At 39.6% G+C, this 27,641-nt stretch overlaps 1 protein-coding gene across 3 annotated transcripts in view; it reads right to left on the minus strand.

Annotated features, from left to right (window-relative positions):
* Positions 1-670: 670 nt before the first annotated feature.
* Positions 671-27,641, minus strand: part of Lrriq3 (leucine rich repeats and IQ motif containing 3) — a 98,161-nt gene continuing 71,190 nt past the window's right edge. For all 3 annotated transcript variants that reach the window (XM_027395196.2, XM_027395194.2, XM_035452044.1), the window contains 3 exons: positions 26,174-26,303; positions 6,210-6,936; positions 671-1,287 (listed from right to left, as the gene is read on the minus strand). In XM_027395196.2, coding sequence (XP_027250997.1) covers positions 1,137-1,287; positions 6,210-6,936; positions 26,174-26,303 — 1,008 coding nt within the window. In that variant the 3' untranslated portion in view covers positions 671-1,136. The remainder of the gene's footprint in view (positions 1,288-6,209; positions 6,937-26,173; positions 26,304-27,641) is intronic.

Here is a 27,641-nt window from a genome sequence, read left to right on the forward strand (position 1 = left end):
GTTTTTTTTTTTTCCTATCTTTCCTGTGCTAAAATCTCTGCAAAAAAAAAGGACAAATGCATCAAAAGTAAACACATAAAAAAACATTAGTCTCCAAGGAAGATGGTAGAATGTTGAATCCCATAGTTTATACTGTTGTGGAATATTGGTTGAAGATATGTTACATTCATTTACACAGTGGAATATTTCACAAAGATGTGTTGCATTCTTTTATGCTGCATTTATTTAACTCTATAAAGCTGTGTTACTTTGTCTGCCTAAAACACATTATTGGTCTAATAAAGAGATGAAAGGCCAATAGGCAGGCAGAAGGGATCAGTGAGGGTGGCAGACAAAGAGAAAGAAAAATGAGTAGAGGGAGGAGGAAAAATAAGGAAAAGAAGTGGAGGATACCAGGGGCTAGCCACCCAGCCATCCATGGAGAAAGAAGGAAAGAACGATATATACAACAAAGGTAAAAACATAGTTAAAGAGAAACAGAATAATTTAAGTTAGAAAAGCTGGCTGGAAAGAGCATTCAACCTAAGAAGGGCATTCATAAGAAAGAATAAGTCTCCATGTATTTATAAGAGAGCTTAGTGGAGGACTCCCAGAGAGAGAAAAAAAAAACACATTTTATCATCTACATCTTTATGGGTAAAAATAACTGATACATTGGTGAAACCGTTACTTTGACAAAGAAGGAAACAAAATTCAGAAATTGTTTTAATAGCATAATCAGGAAATATATTATAATTCAACATATGAAATTGGGTAATTAAAAATTTTACTGAATATGATATCTTTAAAAAATTCAGCAATAAAGAAGGAAAGTAGCAGAAAATTTGAAAATAGTTTCATAACTTGTCATCCTCAGAGCCTATGTAACTCTACAGGCTTTTAAAGACTTTTTGAAGAAGTCACACAGCTTTGACTTATTTTTGAACTGACGGGTATATAACAAGTGCAAAGTCAGCCAGTTGTGTAATATAATCTGTATGAAAAACTCAACTCTCTTCTCTTTCAACCTGAACACATTCATGCCCAGACACACTTGGGTAGAGCGTATCTTCCATGTATTATTTCAAGATCCTTTCAATAAAAATAGGGTCACAATTTACAGTTTTCGTCATCTGTGAACTGGTACTAGTTCATTCTTAGGCTCTTTTATAAGACTTAGATGTGTAATTTGTCCTAATATAGTCAGCCTTTGCTTTAGCCTCCTCTAGTCTTGCCAAGGCTTTTTGAAAGATGAGTGTATCAATAACAAACTTCTCTTCAGAGTGTCTTTTCCGAATTTCTTCAGCCCTGTGAGGGAAAAAATGAAGAGTAAAACCATACAAACTGGGCTGCTGTGAATGAATTTAGATATTTTTCAAACAGGCATTTATTAACAGGGAAAGGACAGAGTTCAGCCTATGTAATATTATTACATTACAAAATGATAGTCAATTCATGTTATACTAAGATTTATGAGATTTCATTGCAAAAAAAAAACCTGAAAATCCACCCACAGTTCTGCTTAGATTTCTCCCAAAGCACCCCCAATTCCTGTGTTATGAACAGCATAACTTCTCCCAGAAATTCAGAAAGTCCGAGCTTCCTTCTACCCTTCTACAAGGGACAGAATGTCTTCCCTCAGAATTTCACAGTTACAGCCACTACCTGGCCAGTACCTTAGCATGTCACTGTATTTGGAGATGGGACTTTTGACAGGCAACTGTGGCTTAATGAGATCATGTGGATGGATTCAAATCCAATATGGCTAATTCTCTGAAGAGAAAGAGAACACACACTAGTAATGGGTGCTCAGGTGAGAACACAAGATTACACCTGGGAAATGTCAAAGGATAGAAAATTCATCCACTCATTCCAATTCATTCATTCATTCATTCATTCATTCATTTTAAAGTATGACAGTATCTCCACATGCTTTGAACAGAAATAAGAATAAATAGAAAGTTATCCTCAAAAAAGGTACACAGGAAATTAAGAGAAAGATGCAGTGAATGCTTGCATCAAATGTCTTACTAAAACAAGAAACTTATTTCAGAACAAGGCAAAGAAAGACAAGAAATGAGGTAAAAATTGATAATGAGTAGAGATAATACAAAATGAGATTCAAACATACCACACCCCCACACCCCCCACACACATACACACACCACACACCACACCCCCCACACACTTCCAGGCAGAGCATTAGAGACAGATCATTTTTGTCAGAACTATTTCCTATTATAGCATGAATATCTGAAACTGAGGCAGAGAGAGCAGCATATCACCCTATGCCCTGAGAGCTGAAAGACGTCACTCTTTCTGCCCCTTTCAGTTCTGGGGGAAAGACTCAGATTGATTCATGAAGTACTACATTCCTACCATGAGTATGATCAGAAATCTAGACCCTGGGAGTGGGTTTAAAAAGTGAATTATAAGCTTGCAACTTACTAACTCGATTTTGAATGAGCTCTTCAAATTTTCTCTACCTCATCTTTAAGAAATAGATCATCATGATGGGTGATGGTGGTGCAAGCCTTTAATCCCAGCACTCGGGAGGCAGAGGTAGGTGGATCTCTGTGAGTCCCAGGCCAGCTTGGTCTACAGAGAGAGTTCTAGGACAGCCTCCAAAGCCATAGAGAAAACCTGTCTCGAAGCCACCCCCCCCAAAAAAAAAGAAAAAAAGAAATGGATATTCTAATTCATAGAGTTCATTCAATAAAAGACAAAAATAAGAAATGAGTTACAAATTGTACATTCTTTGAAGAGAGATGGTCTGGCATTTAATGAGTCCCTTACTGCATAGTTAACAGAAAGCGTAGAGGGGGGCATCAAGTGAGAAAGACCTTACAGTTGGTTATCACGGCTATCCCTGTGGTCACTTCCAGAGAGCTGAATATGGAGAAACTGTGGCAAGACATAGCAAGTCAGCTTGGACAGCCCATCTTCTGGTATATAAAATCTGCCTTTGAAATTTAAAGATTGTAATTTTGGGTGCATTATTTAAGCTGTTTGTGTCTGTTTTCTTCATCTTTATAAAGAGGACAATGCAGCTCAGACACATAGTAAGAAACAACTGAACAGAACAGAGTACACGTACACAGCTTCTGTCTGGTATAAACCCTGCTTCAAGCTCCAATGCTGAAAAAACAAAAAAGATTTGGCTACCATGTGATAATCACTCAGTTGAAGTTGGCCACTCAGTTCTCAGAGTAGAACACCAATAATGCACATAGACAGCCATGCAGCTGACTGTAAATCAAGGTGGAAAGAACTTGAAACATACAAAGAACAGCAAAGCATAAGTCATAGGAGTATACTGGAATCATCATCCTAAAAGATAAGAATACTGAGTTATGGACAAATGTTAGTAAATAACTACTTAAAATAGTCAATGAGTAATCAATACATATTAACCAGTTGTCCTTGGAATGTCACCATCTAACAATTGGAAAAGGAAGTCAATTCTACCTATCACACAAAAGAAGGCACACTTAGTTATGGAAGTTTAAGAACAGCTACAGAAAGTCTATACCTGAAATGATGTCCCTACTTTGAGAAGCTAAAGACATTACCTGGGCCTACTTGGATGACCCAGGATGGCCCTTTTGATGTAGACTGACTAATACCCTCACACACATGTGAAGCCCCTTCCACCAGCATGGCCACTCAGCAATGCCACCTCTCTGGAGACTGGATCTCAGTCACTTTCTTCTTAGGTTCAATGAGTCTAACAGGGTCTCACATCAAATAAAACGTTAGTGATGTTAAAAAAGTTTGAAACAAATGGGAAACTTTACTGTGGTCAACAGTTGGGAGACATTATTGAACATCCAGCTCTTCTCAAACAAAGATACACATTTCACACAATCCCAATTTCTATACTAGGAATATATAATAGTAGGAACAGACAAAGAATATATAATAATCTATGCCATCTAGAATTTTATGGATATGGATGTGGTGTGTCAAAGGAATTCAAACTTGAGGGTTAATATGTTAGGCGAAGGCTTAAAGCTGTTCTTGTGGATGGTAGGGAGAAATACTGAGTAATTGAGCAATAGATGAAGTTAGGATTATAAAATCACTTTGTGGTGATTTTGTCTAGAAAGTGGATTTAGACTAGATGATGGAGATAGTTGGAATGTCCAAAGTCAGAAACTGGTAGTAGAAGACAACTTTGTGAAGATAACACAGAGAAGAGCTACAGAGACCCTAGATATACTGCACACCCAAATCTGAAGAACGTGGAACCTACAGTAGCCAAGAAGGCATGAGGTTGGCATTTGACTACGGAATATCATCACATAATTTAGACACACATCTGGTAAAGGCAAAGAAATAAAATGTTGATAGATTTTAGCCACAAATAAATATGCAAGAGTTTAACAGCTCAGAGATAGAGCAGTTCCTAATAATAGAGGTTTTTATGTGTACATGAAGGTAAGTTACTAGCCAGTTATTAATGTGGAAGTGCTTGGAGAACATTTCACATTAATATGTTCTTCCATGAAAACAAGAGAGCTGTCTTATCAATTTGGAAATTATAAATATACAAGATGATGTTTGGAGAAAAGCTTTGTAAACCAAGATATAAAGACCACAATGAATGCTACAGTTTGAATGTGAAATATTCTAAGTTGGCTCATGTGTTTAAGAATTGGTACCAGATGTGAAGTTTTTGTTTCTTTTGGTTTCAATTTTTGTCCTATTAGTCTTTATCTTGTTTCTTTTGATGTGTGTGTGTGTGTGTGTGTGTGTGTGTGTGAGAGAGAGAGAGAGAGAGAGAGAGAGAGAGAGAGAGAGAGAGAAAGAGAGAGAGAGAGAGACAGACAGACAGACAGACAGACAGACAGACAGACAGACAGAGAGACAGAGACAGAGACAGAGACAGAGAACTTAAACTGTGAGGGCTAGGGAGGTAAGGAGGGCCAGGAGGAGTTGGGAGAAGAAACTAACATGTTCGAAATATATTGTATGAAAATAAATTAATTTTAAAAGAAAATAAGAAATAGATTGCAAAAAAATCAAAGAGGAAACAAGTGAAAATGTCTTTTTGACTGGATAGCAACAGATGATTTTTTCCCACTATGTGTATTCTTTGCATTATGGGTGGAGAGTCTAAAGATGAAGTGTAGTCACACAGAGGCGATCGTCATCTACATGCCATGTGTCTCCCTGGAGAAAAGAAGGTGTTTTCATGTACATGCATACAGCACCTTATCACTCAATGGATACCCAAAAGTGTAGTGATCTCCTCCATAGCACAGACAACTATGCTTGTTTGTCCTCCTTCACATTGCAGACATGCCAGACCCTGGCAAAATGCATAGCAAAAGAATGAGGTAATGTGAGTATAGACAGAAGAGTAAGAAATGGAGAATCATTGGCTGTCCATAACAATGCTTGCTGTTATGACAGAAAATAAAACTAAGACATTAAAAAGCAGAAAGTTTAAATGAAAGAAGACTCTGAATTAAAACAAAATATGTTGACTGAAACATCATTCAGAGGTCAAATATCCTGTGAACAATGGCAGGATATCCACTTCAGTAGAAATTACAGGATCAGAGTGGAAAGGGGTGGGATTTGGTTCAGTTGACAGAGTGCTGGCTTCAATGGACATCACCACATAAAGTCAGCATGGTGCCACATACCTGAAATTCTAGCCCTTTTGGGGTGGAGCCAGGAGGATCAGAAGTTCAAAGTTACTCTCTGCTACACAGTTTGAGACACACCTGAGCTATGTGAGGCCCTGTCTCACACTAGAAAAGGGAACCCTTTAAGATTTACAGATGAAACCCAGAAATGAGGCCAAGGGAGGAGAATAAAGGTAGAGTTGTGGATGAGAAGGATCACGGAGACTTTGCCAGTGTAGACTAGAAAAGACATGGGGATGGCAAAGTTGACTCTATCTCAGATACCCTTTAGAGACCAGGAGACAGGGAAAGCATTCCCAGTGAGCAGAGAGGGGAGTGTGCTGCCATCAGGGCCAGGAGTGGGGCCGCCGGAACTGACTGTGCAACCTTAAACGAGAACGCGTTTCTTAAATAATGCTGAGAAACGGGAGAAGAGCTCTTTGGTATCCCATTCCCTGGTGGTAAGGAAGCACACAGTTTTCACCTTCTAGTTTGCTTCCGTTTTCCAAGGATGCAGTGCCAAGCCATAGGAAAACCCACAGGACTCAGCCCTGACTGCAAATCACGGTGGACTACGGGCTTGGCTGGGCCTACCTCATCTCCTTCATGTGCCTCAGCATACTTTGCTTGAACTTTTCTGTTCTCCATTGTTCGACAACGATCAGGTGCTTCTGTCTTAACTCCTCCATCTCTTTCTTCATCTTGTCCACTTGGAAGATTCCTTTGAGTAGAAGGGTCCGCTCGTTGTTGGTGTTCTGCACTAAAGAATGGTCAAGTGCGTTCAGCTTTTTTTCAGCTAGAAACATGGTTTTCCGCTCTCTAACTTTTTCAAGGTAGGCAAGCTTTTCCTTCCAAATTTGCCGTAAGCCTTTCTGGATTGCCTCGTTATCCCTTTCCATCAGTTTCTGTGCCAAAATGGTCTTCTTCCTTAAAGACTCTCGAATGCTGTACCTAGCCCTAGACCGGGCAGCCTGTGCCAAGACTACGACTGCTGATTTTTCTGTTTGCTTCTCTTGGTGCTTTCGGTCTGAGTGATATTTATCGAGGTCATTAAACATGAAGAGCTTCATACCTGCCCTCTGTGAGGCTAAAAACTCTTTCCTTTTCTTCAGCTCCTCTAGTGTCTCTCTTTTAATTGGTGGCTTCGGATGAGTGCCAGGAATTGGCTGCAGATAGTCTGAGAAGTAGTCCGGTTTCATCTCCTTCAACACTGAACCATACTTGAGCGATGGAGAGGAATATAAAGGAATCTTCAAGGTAGATACCCTAAAACTAATGTCCATTTCTTCATCCTCAGAGTCAGCTTTAGACTCCTTCTGACCTATATCAAAGCAGACAGAAAAACAACGTAAGAGCTAAGTTTATTTTCCCTCAAGGACCTTGGAAACTACATAAAATATGTTAGGAGGAAACACAATCACTTTAACCATATATCCCCCCTCTGCCAGGGATTTTAACTTGTGATATTGGATAAGAAAACCAGATTACAGCATCTTTGCATGTAAATGTTCTTGATATGATTTTGCTGTGCTTTGTACCACCTCTCCCAGTCATTTAAGGCACACACCTCTGGTGGTGTCACATAGTACTCACTACTAAGTATATAATGCTGAGACACAGTTTTCATGCACACACTCAGACATGTTTTATGGAGTTAGACATCATGTTTTTTTATATGCTTAGACACAAAGTTTTTTGGTAGTTTGCTCAAAGGAAAAACTTCACATCAATTAAACTGAACAAGTTACAAAGAACGCTTACGCCACAAGTCATCAGTGGTGATACCCTGTGCTAGGAGCAGATAGATTAATTACGGTTCATTATTTGCTGGTTTGGACATGGTCTGGAGTGGTCCCGACTCTACTGCTTGTGATTGGCTGTTACTTGGCTTCTTTGTCTCAAGATAATTCTTCACTGGCTTATTAGCTTTGTGCATGAGGTTGTTAGCTGAGGGATCTTAGATAGGCAGCTTTATAAAGGCCAAATGTACCTTAAAACGGCAGTATTAACCTGTGTTTTGCCAGTGGGGTTGTTATTAATTCACTTATATTTCTAACTATAGAGAAAGCCAGTAGCTGTACATCAAAATGTTTCTCATTTTCTTCTGTATTTTCAAAAGACATTTACAACATTCAGCTCCCTTGCTTTGCTACTGCATGAGAGGATGAGATGAATCCCCACCCACCCCCAGTAGTAAACAAAGATATATTGTCTCATCTTCTCTGAGGCCCTTAAAGAACACACATCCCATTTGTTGTCTTCCCATTTCCTTCTAAACACTGTACAAAAATGAGGATGAAACATCCCATAAAGAACCCATGGGAAAAGAGAGTCCCTGGTAAGAGAAGCACTGCAAACAAGTGTTACAGCTCTGGAGGGAAAGGTATCCTTGATGCTGAGGTGTGTTGGGGGATGGTCTCTAGCAGATGTAGCAATCCTACTCCTCTCTGAGAGAAAGGCTTCACAGCTGAGCTCTGCTCTGTTCCCCTAAGGGCATGTCCTAATAGAGCTATCCATTGCTTCTTTTGCCCTGGACCAAGATGTTACTTCTTCTGCCTCACTCTGCTAAGGGAAAATCCCTGCAGAAATGTAGCAATTTCTGTGGCTCCACTGACAAGGTACTTTTCTTCTCAGACCCCCTAAGTGCACAGCTCAGCAAAGGTTTTCAAACTCCCCGCTGGTGAAAGATCTTCACTCAACATTCTTTTAACAAAGAGATGTATTTGGGAAGGAAGAGTCCAGGATAGTGGCTGTCTCTACCAGGGAGGGAAAGGACAGCCTGCAACGAAACAGTCAGAGGGGCTTATATGGGGCTTCTTAGGGGCAGATGAGATGATTCCCAGGGAGATGATTTTTCTGTTCAGGGATTGGTTGGTTCAGTTGGTCAGACGCAGACTTGGCTCTGGTTTCAGGGCCAAACTGTGTTTCTTTCATGGGTCCACTTTAGTTTTTGGCTCTATTTTCTGGGCAAAGAATGCTATTACTTTCATTGTCTCTGGTTCCAAGGTCAAAGTGTGTTTCATTGGTTCTGGTTTCAGGGCCAGGGTTGGTGTCTTTGGCTAGCCCTTTTACCCTACAACCAACACTTGAAACACTAATCATACATCAGAATAATCCAACTGGGACTCTGTTACGATAAATCTTTCTGCCATAATATCACCTGAGCCCCACCACCAAGTGTGAGCTTTATGCCAGCCGACTGCCAGAGTTAGGCCCAAATAAATACACAGAAACTTGTATTAGGTTCAAAGCTGCTTGGCCAATGACTAGGACTTCTCATCTGCTAGCTCGGTCTTAATTATCATAAATCTATATATTTTATAAGACTTATCTTATCGGATGCCTTATTGGCGTCCCTCCTAGCCAGTGCAGCAGCGGAAGGGAAAAGAGGGAAGCTTCCTGTTTCTCCTTCTTTAAATATGTCTCATTGCTATGTCACTTCCTGCCTGGATCACCACTTCTCTACTACATTTCCCAGAATCCTCTTTGTCTCCTAGTCCCGTCTAACTTGCTGCCTCATTGACCATCAACAGGAAGCAGTTTAGAAGGAATGATGCCCAAATCCCCCAATATTGTTTATAAATGTTTGTTTTCATTTAAATGGGGATGGTTATAAATGATAATGAACATAGTCAATCTCTTTTTAAAGAAAGAAAAGGGGAAATAAGATATAGGAATGGGTACTTTGCATTGGTGTAGATTTTTGTTTATTGGTACAACTTTGGGGTCAATTTTGTGATGTATATATGTCTCCTCTTGTGTAGGTGTTGTGTTTATACAGATCTTTTAAAATGATATGCATAATTAAATAAGGTTATATAATTACCTATGATAGTCAGAACTTATAATTGGGTTAGTTGGGTTTTCTAGATTTACAGAGATGTATTTGAGATGGATAGGTATTCTTCAGACCTTTCAAAGACCTATAGAAATATGGCATTTAAATGGTTTAGGGTTTATCTTGGCAGAGGGACATGACTGCTAATGGAACACCAATTATGTCAGAAAGGAGGATGGGCATCAAAGAAACTCATTATGGAGTTTGCTTTCAACATGGCAAGATTAGCCATTTGGGCAAGAAACTGCTCTTGCCTGGACTGTTTGTTGCTGTATAAACTGGACATGTAGGACCCACAAGAAAGTGACTGCTGAACTTACAAAACAAGACAGTACTGAAGGGTTCCTGTTAAAATGGAGAAGTGTGCCAGACACACTGTGGCCTATGGGCTGAAGATGGATGCTCCAACGTTACAGAGGAATTTTGGGTGACTGTCCAGGTAGTGAGATGTCTCTGTCAATTCTAGAATTTATATATTATCCTTCTGTGGTCTTTAATAGAGTTGAAGACAGATAGTTAAGGTTACAGTTTTCTTCACTTATTATAAAAGATAGGTTATCCTTTTATTTTGGACAGAAAAGAGGAGATGATGGGGGAAGTACTTCTGTGTATGTTTATCTTATTGACTGTTTAATAAAGTTCTGCTTGGCCAATGAAATGGCAAGTTGGGCAGGACTAGGAGTCAAAGAGGATTCTGGGAAATGTGGTAGAGAAGTGATGATCCAGGTAGGAGGTAACATAGCAAGGAGAATCATATTTAAAGAAGGAGAAACAGGAGGTGTCCCTTTTTCCCCTCCGCTCCTGCTCCAGTGGCACAATGTGATCCACCAGCAAAGAGGGACGCCAATAAGGCATCTGATAAGTCTTATAAAATATATAGGTTTATGATAGTTAAGACTGAGCTAACAGATGAAAATCCTAGTCATTGGCCAAGCAGCATTGTACCTAATACAAGTTTCTGCATATTCATTTGGGTCCATGGCGGTGGGGCTCGGGCAGGTTTTGGCAAAAAGATTTATCATAACAGGACTCTGATGGAGATGAACATAAATGAGAACAAGGCATGAGACCATATTCATTTTGGGGTCTCTTTGTTACGACTGCCAGCCTGATTAATACAATCACTAACATTCTGTTGTTTCCATATTTACTCTTCATTAATCTATTTATAAATAAGAAACCACAGATAGAAAAGATTATATAAAGCATAGATATAAAATCTCACTAATCTCAGGAAAGAAGTGTTTCCTGTGTGAGACTTCCTTTCCCTGCTTGAGATTGGATCTCTGTCCCTGTTTAGTGACTTTATATCATCACTCTTCCGGGATCACTTTCGTGTCTTTATGTTAAAGTTGCTAAAGAAGACAGTGGCAGGTTCATGGAAGCAGAGATGGCTATGAAGAAGAGCATGGTGTATACCACACACAGGCAGTTGGAACAGAGAGAAATGACAGGTAGTATAGCTAAATTCCCAAAGGATATCCATATGAGGAGATCAAGCAATGTATACCATTGGACAATAAATTAAGCAAACAGTTACAAAATGTAAAACTTGAGGATAGAAAGGCAAGGTATCCAAAAGTAAATATAAAACAATGGCTGAAAACAGACAGTGGGATCACATTGGTTAAGCCAGAGTCTCACACTGTCTGCCTGAATAGCCCTGAGACTCTTCTACATCTGTGTGGCCTCTTTGTACCCACAGGGGCCACTCATGACTGTTAGTTTGCATTCCTGTAGTTTGGCTCTGTGTTTCCCTGCCCTTTGTACAAAAGCAATCAAACTTCAGTGTTTTCTCACTGCCAGGATGGAGGCCGGTGCTAACTTCTAGCTGTGGGTCACACGTTATGGAAAGAAGCAGCAGTGTAAGGAACTGACCTCTAACATACATACATACATACATACATACATACATACATACATACATACATACATACACATGCATCATATTTGCTTGTTACCCAGCCTTCTGGGTGCATTTATGTTTTGTGCAGAAAGGACACATTAGAATAATTCAGAATGTTGTGGAGATGATGATGGCTAAAGGCCCTCTTCGGTATATGAGGAGGAGATGGGCAAAAGCTTTGCTGCTGGTATTCAGTACTCAAGACTGTGGTATCTCAAACTTATCTTTGAAAATTAGAAGCAGCAATACATTGGACTTTAAGAGAGGGAAAAAGAAAAGGTTCAGAATTGTGGAGTTACTCATACTTTACCCACCTCAAAGACATTTGATTGTAGTATGATTGAATTGAAATTATGAGAATTGTAATCTAGCCAATTATGTGCCTATTGTTAATAATCATACTGGAATTATTAATGTTTTCCACCTTTGCTATGCTATATAAGTGTTAATGGATAGAAAAAAGTCAGAGCTCATTCTGGCAAGAATTTGACATGATGGTAATCTAATGAGTTGTTAGGTACAATGTAATTAACAGGGCAGATTTAGATTCTGATATAGCTAAAACTACTAGAGACATCCTAGACCAACTTTAAAAGGCCATTTCATTTTTATCGTCCTTTATTCCCTTAATAGGAGTCATTGTAGCCACAAAAGTATATGCATTGCTTATCATTATCAAGCTTGCTTGTGAACTCTCATGGAAACTTGGCTCAGAGTACATAGCATCAAGCTACGCACTATCCCCTGATGTTTTTATTACACAGGTTGGTAGTCAAAGATGGGTAAGACCTTTTTGCTTCCAGGAGACCTAATACAGACACAGTCATCCATCCTATGACAGAAGCACAGGTAATAATTAATTAAATTTAGAAGGAGGAATTGTGAGGGCCTATTAATATGGGTCCACTTCATCTTGGCTGAAGATGAGAGAGTTCAAAACTGTCCTTAGTAAGTCATAAGAACTACAGGTCTAAGTTTTTGACCTTGGTAGTGGATGTAGTGGATGTCTTATTTAAGTAAGAACAGACTTGGTCTGTGGTGTGGTTATTCTTGACCTTCAAGGCCAGATAATGGTAAATTGAGTCTAAGGTGTAGTTACCAAATGTTTGGAGGATTAAGGGAAGAAAGTCTGTTTGTTTCTCATACATGATAAAGAAGTCTTTTGCCATGTCCCCCTTTTGGTTGGGGTACTTAAGAATGTTGAAGAATAATCTTGGGGCATCCAGTATTCACTGGATTGCCCTCCTGACTCTATCCTCCATCTCTGTCTTTTGCTTAAGCACCTTTACCTGCCGTTTCTCAATCCACACCCCCCTGTCAGGTATGAACCGGTCAAGTCGGCTGGATCTGACTGAAGCCCCACAAAGAAGGGTTTACAACACTTTTCAGATTCTTTCCATCTTTAAGGCCTTTTCATGCAGCTTTTCTCTATAATCAACAAACAAGAAAGGCTTCTTGAAGCCTTATGTCATTTTCCTCATCATGTAGTTGGTCACTTGCCATCAGAGGAAAGGACTGGTAACAAGGCAAACATAAGGGGTGTCTTTAGAGGGACACCCCTCCTTTGATGTCAGCTCCATCACAGAATTTCACACAAAAACTGATATCGTAGAGTGATGAGCTGATGCATCACTCTTTAGCAGTTAGAGATGTTAAAAGGAAAGATGGGCATACTAATCTAAACTTCAAAAGTAAAATCACCTGAACTACCTAAAGCCTTGTGTGTGGAGCTAATTCCAATAAGTTAAAATCCAACTTCTACCACCTTGTGGTCTAGGAACATAATTTATTGTGGTTTCCACACTAGATAAAACAATGCATAATTTACATGCCTAATTCTTCTATACCTATGCACGTAAACCTGATGGCTTTCTGCTTCTGTTAGGAAAATATTCAGGTCCTCTTTCCAAATTATTTTTCCTTTTTCTGTCATTGAATTATATGAGTTTCTTATGTATATTATTTCATCACATATTCAATATGCAATGCACAAATATTTTCTACCATTCTATACATTATCTGTTTGTTTTATTTAGTGTTTCTTTGTTATACAGCAAATAGTTAATTTGATGCAGTCATACTTATTTTTATTTTTACTTTTGTTACCCATTTTATGTGTACATAAAAATACAGTGTTGGTAAGGTTCCTGTCAGGAATCATGCCTCTGTGTTTTCTCTAAATTGTTAAATTCAGTTTTTATAATAATTAAGTTTCTAGTCAATTGCAAATTGCTTTTTTGTGAAAAGTATAAGACAAGAGTCCCTTTTTATTTTTTGAAGTGTAGATATCCAGCTTTTTAACACTCCTGGTTACTAAGCTTGTTTGGTAATTATCTTAGTATCTTTGTCATTTGTTAGCACATGTAGCCCTTGGCTCATGTATGTTTTGGTGACAGTAGAGCTTTAGGAATTATCAAAATGCACATATAACCATTTTATACAATTTCTATTTTATAAGAAAAATCCAAAGTCCTTCTGCAAGATTTAGAAATAAAGAGACCAGAAAGTTCAACAGTAAATGAATATTGTTTCTAGGAATAGCTTTAGCCAAAGATAAGAGATATCTCTACCATGAAAATTATGAAACATCATCAAATGTGATCTGAAATATCAGTTATTCATCTTCTTGCTCTGTGACCTTATTCTGATTACTCTCATGTGTTTGGTTTCTGCATGGATTTCTGCTGTGCCTTGCCCATGACTCAACTCTGCTAATAGTACCAAGAACTCCCACTAGAACCTCATGAGAACAACGTGGTGGGCAAGAGACTGATTACATTTAGGTGAGGAGATGGTGAATGACATTTTGAATGGACAGGGCAATGAGGGAAAGCAGTTCTTTTGGTTTTTTCCATGATTCCCCTAATTAGATACAGGTCACCAGTGGTGGTCCTTACAGCACTGTGAACAAGCGTTCAGATTTGTATTTTTAGTGACCACAAGCAGCTTCTCTCTAGTCTAGATTATCTCAGTGTTAAATATTTTAAAATTATTGTCATTGCTCAGGTTCTGCTTGTTTCAGTAGATGTTTCTAAGAGACACAGTTTCACAGCAGGCTTATGGCAAGATCTGAACAATGACAGTATCAAAAGATATGCTGACATCCAACCTGGAGACTCTCAGAGTCCCACACCAAAAGGAAGAACTAGGGGCAACTAATTACTCTTAAGAGGGGAAAAATTAGCATCTCCTGGGCATAATTGCCTGAGTTGTTTATCTAACACAAAGTGGTCAGCGGGGATCATATACACACAAAAAAATAAGACACTCAGCATGATGTATTCACGGTTGTGCATCTGTGTATGTGTGTGTATGTGTGTGTATGTGTGTGTGTGTTGTGTGTGTGTGTGAGAGAGAGAGACAGAGAGAGGGAGAGAGAGAGAGAGAGAGAGAGAGAGAGAGGGAGAGAGAAATATATTAATGAAAAGCATTTCGCTAATATTATATTTCAAATTAGCATTCTATTTTTGAATTAATGAAATGGTAATAAATATACTTCAGGGGAAATGGGCTAAAGGTTACCTGTCTGTATCCATGCAGGGAGCAAGAGCAGCTGTGGCACAGCCTTCAGACATATGATGGAAATGACATAAAATAGTGTGAGCTGTCATGTTATGGAACAGGAGAAGCAGAGGAGAAAGGGACATTGGCACATTCTGTTCTGCGTGTCTGACCCAGGCTGAGTGCAGAGGAATGCCTGAAGACACAGTAGTGCACATTTCTTGGATGTCACTTGACACTGCTACTGAAACAGCCTTTTATTCAGTTTACTGCACAATGGGAAATATGATTCACATAGTTAGCTCTCCTCATTCATATAGTAATTTTTTTAATTTAGATTAAAAATAATGGCATTTGAAACATAGTCTTGGAAATAACAGCCACTTCATTGATTTAAATAGTAGTCCTGACACTACATTAAAAAAAACCAGATATTAGTGTAATTTCTAGCTGTGCTGAAATGTCACAATAGGGTAAAATATTAGGGTGGAAAATTGAGCAAGACCATAGGTGTCCCCTGAAAGTCCTGAATCCTTATGTACCAAGAGTACTTTAACGCTCACCAGAAGTTAATGTTTCTTCCTATCCTTAGACTATGGCAGCGATTTTTAACAAAGAGTGATTTTTGTTTTGGGGACCAAGAAAGTTCCATTATGGAATGTCTTAAGGTCCAGCCTCCAGTTTCAGTAAAGAGGAGCTCCTGCCTTGAATTGTATTGCAGATTCGAGCAAGTCAGCTATTCTCCTAAACTAAGGGAGAATGTCCCTTAGTTTGCATCTCTACAGCACTAAGCATTTGAATAGGCCTGGGCCAAGGGAGAGGCCTGTAAGTAGCAAGTAAGGACAGAAAGAGAGTTAGGAGCTTTCTAGCAGAGAGGAGTCAACTAAAGGAGACAGATATGGCCTCATGGCCTTGGAAGCATGATTAGAAAACAGCCAGGAAGATGGTGAATAAACAAGAGACTCCAGTTTTGAAACATGGAACTCAGAGCTCTCTAAAGATGGCAAGATGCCTGTTCTTGGTCTTTATCGCCGTTAGGTTGCTAGGAGTTTCCAAGTCTATGCTCCCCTACTCAGGCTGAACCTCATGGCTGCAATGTCTTGGGGCTGAGACATGCCGGGCCATGACACTTTTGACCAAATTAAAAATAAAATAAAATAAAATGAAAAACCGTCCCATGTAAAAGCTGTGCGTGTTTTCTTCATGACCTCATAAAGGAGCCCAGGTCTTCCCATTAAGCTCTCCATGGGTAAAATGAGGGACGATGAGAGGCTGCCATCCCTGCCAAAGCGACATGAGGCACACGCATCATGGAAGGAATAATTGGAGGCCTGTGGGCCTGAAAATAGAAACCAGCCCATTTGCAAAGAAGCCTTTTTTAGCTTATTGCATTGCTTTACCCTTAGAAAGGTTCATGATTCAAATATTATGTGAAATCATTTTACTTTTTTTTCAGTTTTTCCTTACGAAGAAGCCTAAAGAGAATACCCTTAAAATAAAACAATGAATTATTACTTAATATTGTTTGGCTGGGTAGCAAAAGGGGCATTGGCATACCTCTCATTCTTTGTCTAAGAATTTGAATTCACACCTTACTTTTAAAATAGGAAGTTAGGACTGGCTGACAAACCGGATCATACCTGAGAGAATCTGACAATTTTCTGAAATGCAAAAAAGGATGAGATAGACATGTCCTCACCCTACTACGTCTGGCTCAAGCTGGTCTTTGATGGCCTCCTTGTGTTTCGACATTCAGTTGGAATATGTGAGAAGACATGGCGTTTTGAACAGTTTCAGTTTCTACAGACCTGAGGACCCAGGGTGACTGTGCTCTCATTGAAGGGGTTTGTTTAAATACCCCCCCAAAAGGAACAGTATAATGTCGGTGAGTACTGATGGTCAAGGGATGCTTTTTGGTGGACATTTTAAGAAAAAGTGACTTAATTTCAAATGAAAATGTTGAGAAGGAATAAGAGAAGGGCCAGGACAGGCAGTGATGAACATCCTAGAAGAAAAGATGAACTACATTAAGGTCATAAGGCAGAAAATTGCAAAACAGCCCAGTGAGCTATAGCGATGTGGTAGTAGCTGGAGCCTGTGAAAGGAGAAGGGAGATGTTGTGTAGTATTCTTAGGTCATAGCAAACGGTGCACTGTGCAGCCTCATAAGTGGCTTGCAGATGCTCACACAGCTGTGGGTAGAAGCCTTGGCTATCACTACCATGTTAACCTGTTTTGTTTTCATGTGTATGCATTCCACAAGTTTGAGAACATACGTTTAGAAGATTTGTGAAATGTTTATTGTATGATGCCAAAGTGTTGACTGATTATCAGTAAATATGTCTCTTTATCACTAGTAACATTTTTTTTCTTTGTTTTGCAATTTACTTTGGAGGCTAATAATATAGCTGATGGGGAATGTACTTCTTTGTATGTTTATCTTATTGATTGTTGAATAAAATACTGTTTGGCCAATGGCAAGCAAGGACTAGGAGTCAAAGAGGATTCTGGGAAATGTAGTAGAGAAATGATGATCCAGGCAGGAAATGACATGACAAGGAGATTCATATCTAAAACAGGAAACAGGAAGTATCCTTCTTTTCCCCTCGGCTCCTGCTCCAGCGGCACAATGTGATCCACTGGCAAGGAGGGATGACAATAAGGCGTACAATAAGATAAGTCTTATAAAGTATATAGATTTATGATAATAAAACTAAGCTAACAGATGAGAATCCTAGTCATTGGCCAAGCAGCATTGTACCTACTACAAGTTTCTGTGTATTCATTTGTGCCTATCTCGGGCGGGTGGCTGGTGTAAAGCTCACACGTGGCGATGGGGCTCAGGCGGCTTTTGGTGGAAAGATTTATTGTAACATACAGTCAGTTGAGACACCGTGTCTCTTCCTAGCAGGTTAGTCACATAGCATAAAAACCTCCCAAACTCAAGTATGGCTGCTTTCAAAAATTGACATGGAATGTTTTATCCAATATGGCCATCTTTGCCGTCTCAGACTATCAACTCATGCTTGACTTCATTTTGATAAGTTTTTTTCTTTCTCCTATGTCTCACATTGGTTCTCCTAATTTTTCTCGCTCATTGTCTTGATTTTACACTAAGTGAATATTTCTATAGTGTCCTTCTAATTCCTTCAGTGATTTCTAAATTTTGTTCTATATATTTCTTATAATATGGTAAAGTTTGTAATGAATGTCAAAAGCAATTTCATACCCACGCTTACTACATGATTCTAGTAAATATAACTTAATTACCTACTTCCCTGAAATCACAAACATCACAGCTAGTTTCACATATGCCTACACAAGTTAGAAAGTACACAGTGCGTGTTTGTAATCACTACTTTCTGTAATGACATTAGGAATGTGATAAAGAAGAGCAACGGTGCCTTTAGAGCTATGCTGGTGCCGTTAGAACCACGGCCTCTATTTGTACGGTTCTGCTTCACTTCATCTCTTGACTCCAGTGATGAATCACTCTGCTTTCTTCCTCCTTGATTAACAACTACATTAAATTCCTCTAGGTTACAGTTCAGCAACACGTTTACAATGCTTGTTGTTTGATTCAGTTGATTTTTACATCAGGTAAAAAGAAAAGGGGAAGTCATCTAAGTTCACCACTCTACCACCAGTGCAAGAAAAAGGGGAAGGCTCCCTGGGTATACTGTAGTTCACTATTACTGGGGTCAGTCCTCCATGGCAACTTTTTGTGTGGATTTGCAATACATATTTGATGTTGTTTTCTCTTAGCCTAAAAGAAAATTATATTTACATTTCTTCTAGCAAATCTCTTGGCAGCTATACCCTTCAGGTTTCTTTTAGTGGAAGGTGTGCATTTTGTGTTCACACTCCTCCCTTTCCCTCAAGTGTTCAGAGTAGGTCATTCCATACCTTTAGGCTGCCATTATTTCTACTAAGTAGTCACTTATCAATCTCCCTGAAGTTCTCCAGTAAATGGTGAACTATTTTACTCTTGCTGTTCTCAACAATATTATTTTTGAAACACATTTACTTCTGAAACTACGAATGTAATTTCTTCTGACATGAATATAGATGAAGGTATATTGAAAGGCATTGTCAATATGTATGACAAGAAAGGAATACCACAGCACTGCCTGGGCTTCTAATACACACAATTCTTGTCAGTCTTTATTTCCTGTATTGATGGCACATGTCATCCACCTGAAATCTCTGAAGCTCTGATTTCAACCTGTGGCTTTGGTTGCTTCCTTTTCCTTGCAATAATCTTCGTGAGGTTGATTTCTCTTTGACAAAGAATGGATTCCTTGTCTTTAGCTATGTTCTATGTCTATAACATAGACAGACAAATAGAAAATTCCTTATGTTACCTACAACCCCACTGCCCTTCTCTAAATTCTAGTCCATTTCTATGGCTTCTGCACAGGACATATGACCACTTACAATCATTGTATTTACTCATTTGTTCATTGAATGTTTAGTCAGTAGAATGTAAATCCCATAAAAGGTGGGATTTTGACTGTGTCAGACACCCTGGATCAGCAGTCCTCAGTATCTGCTTTATTACCTGTATGAACCACTAAGAGCCTAAAGGAAATCCTGTGTGTGTGTGTGTGTGTGTGTGTGTGTGTGTGTGTGTGTGTGTGTGTGTGCTCGCACGAGTGTGTGTGTTACATCTAGTAATGCATACTGTAAATTATTTATTTGAAATAAAATAATAAATTCATTAAGTATTGAAATCAGAGAATACCAGCACACAGACATGCAGGAGCTCACACACTTTACACCTATGCTAGAATGAGGAACTCAGACAATTTATACCTATGCTAGAAGGAGGAACAATTACCTTAGCCCAGAAGTGACTCACAGACTTTAGCCACGATCTATTAACTAGAGCTAACATGTAAGTCTATAACAAAATTTAAGAAAATCTGAGTAATTATTTTAAAAAATTACCATTAGCCACCATCCACCTGCTGCTTTCCCTGTCCAAACATTTAACAAGCCGATAAAAGACTACCTCAGAGTCCCTTGGACAGCAGAATCTCAGTATTTATGCAGTCTCTCCCAACAGGTATGCATAACATTATAAAGATAAAAACCAAAAATCCAAGTCTTCTTTCACAGGCCCCTCCTCCCCTTAGACATACATGTTAATTATATGTAAACAAGCAGAGGGAAATCCCAGGTAGCAGAGGGCAGCACAAATCACACAAACTGTTTCTGATTCTCAGATTGGCAAGTGTCACTAGCTCCTAAACATCCCCCATTCTGATTTCCCTGAGTCCTTTTTGAGCTATCTGAATTTCTAGTTTGTTTATCTGTTCCTCAAGTTCTCACATGGGAACTTGGATAAGCACTACAAGTACAAGCTAAAAAAGCCACCCAACTCTGTATGGTTAGGATTAGAAACTACTTGTTTTCTGCTGATACCACTCCTTATTGCAACTGGTAATTGATCTGCCATATTCTACCAGCTCAGGATGCTAGGAAGGAATCACAACCAAGGTTCTTGCTGAGGCATATGTACTGTTCAGATTTTTTTCTTCATCATTGTCTTACTGCCATTACAAAACTCTAGGAATTGAATAGAAGCTACTTGGAGGTAAACCCAGAACAATAATAGACCAGAAGTCCATATGCTCAGTACAAATTCTTACCCTTGCCAGCATTTTCAAAGGGGCTTTATGTAGAGGCTTTATTAGACAATGCTTTAGCACTTGAGCCTCAGGAGATAGTTTTCCCCAGCATATAAGCACACTGTACTTTGCAAGCCACAAGCTTTCCCACACTGCACTTTGCTCCATAGGGTGAGTGGCCACATGCAGTCAAGTACCAATAATCATAGGCAGTGCTTAGTTTTCTGACACCTTCTTATGGCTACAGAATGTTTGGCACATAACTGGCTTTTCATGTACTAAAACAAAATATTTGGTATTCCAAGCATATGACTGCCATCTGTCTTTGCAGGTAAGCCATGTCAGCAGTTGGCTCACGTCTGACAACTGACTATACAGATGTGACTGTATTTCACGGTTTGGTGGTACTGACTCTGCATTTGACAACAAGATTCTTCACAACTAGCAACACAGACATACCATAAAATGTAAATAGCTTGGCAAAATGAAGCTGTTGCTTGTGGGTCAGGAGGTTCTCACAACCGTGTTAGTAGAGCACACGTGCTCTGAACTTTGCAGTGCTCTGAAGTGATGAGCTCCACTTTTGCTCACAGTCAGGTGGAGAGACGGCTCACATAATTCCCATCTAACTTTACAGTAGGTGGCAACAGAATGGAGCGCATGAGCTCTGTGGCAATATTGGTTACTTACAAAATAATTCCAAATATAGTCAATTGATTTCCATGTGATCTTATCCCTCTCTGTTACTGCCAGTAACATTACAAGCAAAGACATCTGAATTATTATATAGCTGTAAATACAAAACACAGCATTGTTTGTTCTAATGCTAAATTTAAAAGGAAGACTTCTAGTGTTATATGTGCAAGCATTCTAATTGTTCATCTGAAGAAATCTAGTTGCCATTAGATTCCAAACTATTGTTCACCATTCAAACAAACAAGTAAGGGCTACAGCAAGAGGATTATTAAAATCATGTGCAGACAAGTGAGCTGAAATTAGTTAGATATGATAGATTAATTTGGAGAGAAAATATTAGAAGCAGAAAATGGAAACAAAAATTCCTCAGACACTTCACTTCAGAATCGAAGTAGACCTGGGAAAAGATGGACGGTGCGGATGCAATGGGGAAGGTAACTGGAGACTGTGTTTACATGACCACAGGCACTTTGTCAAGATGACCTTCAAATAATTAACCCTGTGACCTTACATTCTGAATACGACATGCTCTCAGGAATACCATTTATGCAACAGCTGGAGCGTCCTATCAGAGTTGAGAATTGGTTTCTTTACAGCTGATATATATATATTATATCAGTGGAATCAAATGAAGACCTAGACATAAATCCATACACCTATGGATACAAGATAGTTTATGAAGAAGCCAGAAATACACAATTGGGAAAAGGACAGCAACTTCAACAGAGGGTGCTGGTTAAACTAGACAGCTACACATAGAGGAATCCAAATACAGCCACTCATATCACCCTAAACAAAACTCAACTCCAAATGGATCAAAGACTTCGACATAAAACCAGATATACTACACCTGACAGAAGAGAAAGTGGAGAACAGGCGATGAGGGAGGTCCTTGTGTGCATATGTTTGTCTTATTGGCTGATAAATAAGGTACTGCTGGCCAATAGGAAAGCAGGATAGGTGAAATCAGTACTCAAGGAGGATTCTGGGAAATGTAGTAATGAGATCCAGGCAGAATGTGACATAGCAGGCAGACTCAGAATATAAGGAGGGACAAGAAGGAAATCATCCTTTTGCTCTTCCTCCTTCTCTCTGTGGAGCCACCATGAGATCCCAGGAAGAGGACACCAGCGGAAGGCATCCTTGATAAGTTAAGTCTTATAAGATGCATAGAGAAATCCTAGTCAATTGGCCAGCAGCATTTGTACCTAAAATAAGTCTCTGTGTGTTACTTGAGACCTTAACGTGGCAGGGGGCAGGACTCAGGTGACCTGGTGGAAAGCACCCATGTGGTGGCAGGGCTCCGGTGGCTTCAACAGAAAGACTTATCATAACAGAATGATGTCAGAAGTGGGATCACCCCACGCCCCAGGTTCCCAGTGGAAGCAAAGAACCTGCTGCCACAGCCAGCCCTGTCAAGCCTCTGCACGGCATCTGAGCAGCTTCCATATGCCGGCACTGTCCTGTGCACTTGAGGGTGGCCTGGGCACTCCTGAGATGGCCTGCAGTGCTCTGAGAGTTCCAGGGGTTAGGATTCGGCACTCTCACCACCGTGAGATGCCAGTTGATGCAAGCCACTTGCCACCAGGCACCATGAGCCACTAGCCAACAGGCTCTGCAAGCTGCCTTCCTGTAACTAGTCAAGTGGTGGCAGAACCCGGGCAGCTGGCGGTAGTGTTACGAACTTCCACGTAAACTTAACAAAAGCTTAAAAAGTGATTTTAGAAGCAAAAGAACAGAGAAAAGCACGATTTTTGGTAGCAGCATTTTCTCGGGTGGGCTCTGGTTTGCTAGAGATAAGCAGAGACTCCAGCGGCTCCTTTAAGAGAGGCTTCCTGGCTCAGCATAAACAGCAGAAACTGCAGGGCTCTTTTTTAAGAAGCCCCGGTAGCTCAGCTGGTAGAGCATGAGACTCCTAATCTCAGAGTCATGGGTTCGTGCCCCACGTATTTGGCAGTGGCAGTGACCACATCTCCAAGCCAGCAGCATGCTTTTTGGTGGTAGCATAGACCAAGACAGTGAGCACAGCTCTCACAACTGGTGGTAAAGTTACCTCCACCATCTTGGAAAGACAGCAGCTAAGAAAGCCACCATTTTAATTCTGGCAGTGCTGTTTAATAGCTAAAAGATTGCATGGGCAGAAAATGGTAAAGATTTACAATAAAGACAGAATCAGATGACGAAAAACATCTAAAGGTTTACGATGTGTTTAAAAGAAAGAAGGAACTAGAGTATCTGGGTGTGGTGGCACATGCCTTTAATCCCAGCACTTGGAAGGCAGAGGCAAGCAGATCTCTGTGACTCAAGGCAAGCCTGCTGTACAGAGTGAATTCAAGGGCAGCCAAAGTTACACAGAGAAACCCTGTCTCATAAGAGGAAAAAATAAAAGTAAAGAATTAGATTAATAAAAAAGCCATATAAACACGGAAAATGCACAAATAGTCTGGATACTATATACTATATTGTCTTTAAATTATTTGATTGCCAAGGAAAGAGTTACAGCTGCTAAAATACATTTGATTATATATGCTGCTAAATTAATCCAACTTATACACTTTAAAAATGCTTTGACTTCAAAATTTAAGTCTAAGGAGAGACTACTTGGAAAAAGAATTTCTGCTTTTGTTTACACAGAAAATGAAAAGCTTTGTATTCCTTCCAGACTAATATGGTTTGATCAAGCAAGACCTCCTGAGGCAGTGGCCCAACTGATCCTACATTCAAAACAGCTGAGATGATGCTGTCATAGATGACTACGGCCAGATTTCTGTGTTTTATCATGATCCCCATGGTATGGAGATCACCCCCAACCAGCAGGAAGCAGTTTGAAATGAACGATGCCCAAATTCCCAAATATTGTTTATAAATGTTTGTTTTTATTTAAATAAGGTTGGTTATAAATGGTAATGAAAACCCTTCTTTTTATTGAGACAGAAAAGAGGAGATGATGGGGAGGTCCTTCTGTGTGTATGTTTGTCTTATTGGTTGATACATAAAGCACTGTTGGCCAATAGGAAAGCAAGATAGGTGGGACTAGGAGTCAAGGAGGATTCTGGGAAATGTAGTAAGGCAGGATGTGACATAGCAGGCAGACTCAGAGCAGGGACAAGAAGGAAATCATCCTCTTGCTCTTCCTCCTTGTCTCTGCAGAGCTGCCATGTGATCCTGGGAAGAGGTTCTTCCTCCTCCTCGATAAGTTAAGTCTTATAAGATATATAGATTAATGATAATTAAGACTGAGCTAGCACATAAGAAATCCTAGTCAACTAGCCAGCAGCATTTGTACCTACATAATTCTCTGTGTGTTATGTGGGGCCTGAACATGGTGGGCAGAACTCAGGCGGGTTGGTGAAAAGACTTAGCATTACAAACAGCCTTTAAAGAAATTGGCAAGGAGAGGACTATTGTGTATACTACAGTATACCAACAGCACAGGCACTAAGATCAATGATTAATAAATAGGACCTCATGAAACTGAAAAGTTTCTGCACAGCAAAGAAGACATTCATTCTAACAAAGTATAAGCCTACAGGATGGGAAAGATTTTTACCAATAACACATCCAGTAAATGGCTAATATCTAAAATATATAAAGAACTCAAAAAGTAGATATCAAGAAAACAAATAATCCGCTAAAACAAATATCTTAAGGTATTTAGAGACCTTTAGACAAATAAGCATCCAAAGAAGAAGGGAAACTACCCACAAAAAATTACCAAGGAAAGGAATAATCTGACCTAATTCAATTTCTGAAGGCTCAGAAAAGATGATGGGATCCCACAAGGATGATTCAACCCCTCCATGTTAACATATTGGATACAGGAAGGTACTCATCATGATGCCTAGGCCCACCCCGTGTGTCTTGGCTCAGGGAGTATCCCTCTATGTGGAATGGGCTCCCAAAGTCCATACCTATGCTAGGGAAAAGTACTGATCCACTACAAGAGGCCCCATAGATTTTCAAGGTCTCCTCACTGACATCCATATTCATGGGGTCTGGATCAGTCCTATTCTGGTTTCCCAGCTATCAGTGGAGGACCAAGACCTCCCCCTTGTTCAGGCCAGCTGTTTCTGTGGGTTTCACCAGCCTGGTCTGGACCTCTTTGCTTATCACTCCTCCTTCTCTGCAGCTAGATGCCCAACTATTATTCAAGCAAGAAGACAACAATTGTAAGACCAGCACTTAAGAGGCCATGTAGAGTAGAGTATTTTGATTTATATAAGTCTTTCTAGAACACTACAACCTCTTCTGATGTCTGTGGGTTCCAGGCATGCAAGTGGTGCAAGACATATATACCTACAAATCACCAAAACATATAAAAAATGAAAATGAAAGTAAATTTAAAATAATCAAAATTGCCACTTTCTGAGCCTGGACACAATAGTATACAAGTACAGTGCCAGGTAGAAAGTTGACATTGAGGAATCACTTGAGTCTAGGACATGAAGCCTGGCTGGCCTGGGCAGTACAGTGAGTTTACACAATTCTTCAATGAAAGAGACAATTGGGAAAACAGTGTTTATCTCAGCAAAGGGGGGGGGGTAGTTTTAGAAAACTTTCCGTAAAAGAAGAAGCAAAACAAGTTTTTATTAAAAATGATGTGATGTGTTTGTACAGAAAAATAATCAGATCCCAAGTTAAAAGAAACAGACTATAGATTCAGTCATAAAACTCTCAGCTCTGGATAGAGTTAACCAGCTGTTTTTACCAAATAAAATGGCAAGGGTGTACGGTGCCTGCCGAGACCAAAAGAGGGCATCAGATTCCCCTCGGGCTGCAAGTTCCTGCAGCAGTGAGATGGGATAGCTAGAATCCAGTTCTAGAAGAGAAAAAGTGCTCCTGCCCATGAAGACTTCTTCAAACTCCAATTGATGTACATTTTGTCAAATGTCTCAACATGTATTTTTGAGTCCAGTGTTTATAGTTCAAAATCAGTGTGCCAAATTTCTTATTGCTTTGTTTTGTTCACATTGAAACATACCAACCTTTCTGAATGGGATGGCTTGGTGTTTGTGGTTTTCTGTCAATATCTTTTGATTTTAATTCGTATGAAAGACAGGAAATGTGTTTTCTGTAGTCAGCAGAATGTTTAAAGTCAGCAGGAGTGCATCTCATCTGTGAAAACAAAATAAAGGTGTTGATGAGTCACTTCTTGTTGCTGACAGAACAGCTTGACAAAGGCTTTACCTTCCAATTCCAGGTTCCAGTCCACCATGAGGGAGCAGTAAAGGCAGCAGGAACTTGAAGAAGCAGCTAGTCATGTTATATTTACAGTCAAGGGCAAACAGCATGAAATCAATGCATAAATGCTTTGCCGAGTTAACTTTCTCCACTAGTGTTTTAGCTCAGAGTCCTCTTCTTAAGGAACGGCGCCAATTATGGTACACATGCCTTTGTGCTTCAACCTAACCAAGACACCAGCCCCACAGACACACCCACAGGCCAAGCCGATTGAGAAAATCTCCATGGGAATTTTCTTCCAGCTGATTCTAGATTGTGTCAAGTTGATAATAAAAATGAACCACAATGGATGATATCAAATGTTTCAGAATTCTCAAAGATCCTTATCATGTGTGGCAAAGCTATATAATTTCTAAAAGTCTGCAAGACAAGTACCATAAAGAAAACTTTAAAAGCACCATTGTTTATCCCTTTGCTAAGCAATCCCACAGGAACAGATGGCGATACCCTGGGGTAATTCTATAAAGGCAGTGGAAGGAAAGGGCAGTGACAATAAATAATAGACACAAGGTATTTTGTCATAAAGCCTGAGGGTGGTTCAGTGAAAGAAAGGAAGGATGCAAAATTACCTTACAGAATACTTAATGTACTATGAATAGGAAAACAGACAGTAATATAAGATGAACCTTGGAAAGGGAAAAGCCTTTTAGTAAAATCAGACCACATATGTGTGGGGAAAAAATAGAGCATCAGAAGAAAGATTCTTGGAGACTAGGAGTGATGTCGAATGTAAACTGTTTCATGAATGCATGGGTGAGGTGTTGACAACACTGTGCAATCTTCTCGTCTTCACAGATGATGCAGGGCACTTACAGATTTCTGCAGGTCTCCCCAGAACCCAGTATCAGGGAAAGCCCTCGTCATCACTCTTTCTGTATCTGCACAGCTTCCACCCTGGAACATGGTATCAATGCTCGTCTCAGACAGATGGAGATGGAAAAACAATGCTAGGGCACAGGTTGTGTTTCTAAATGAATGTCCCCACAGAAACTTCTAATATGATCTCATTGGTAGCCCACTTATTCAAAGGAGCAATTGAGGGATGCAGTTGGGACAAAGTAGGGAGGATGGCTAGAACAAAATTGATGTCATTGTAAAAACAGAAACAAAACAAAATAAAAATATCCATATTAGTAGATTGTTAACAATATATGTCTCAGCAAAGAGATACTGTGCTTTATAAAATCTGTTGTGATCAGTGTGTGTGTGTGT

Source organism: Cricetulus griseus (genome assembly GCF_003668045.3).
Source record: "Cricetulus griseus strain 17A/GY chromosome 1 unlocalized genomic scaffold, alternate assembly CriGri-PICRH-1.0 chr1_0, whole genome shotgun sequence".
In the NCBI taxonomy this organism is placed as follows: Eukaryota; Metazoa; Chordata; class Mammalia; order Rodentia; family Cricetidae; genus Cricetulus; species Cricetulus griseus.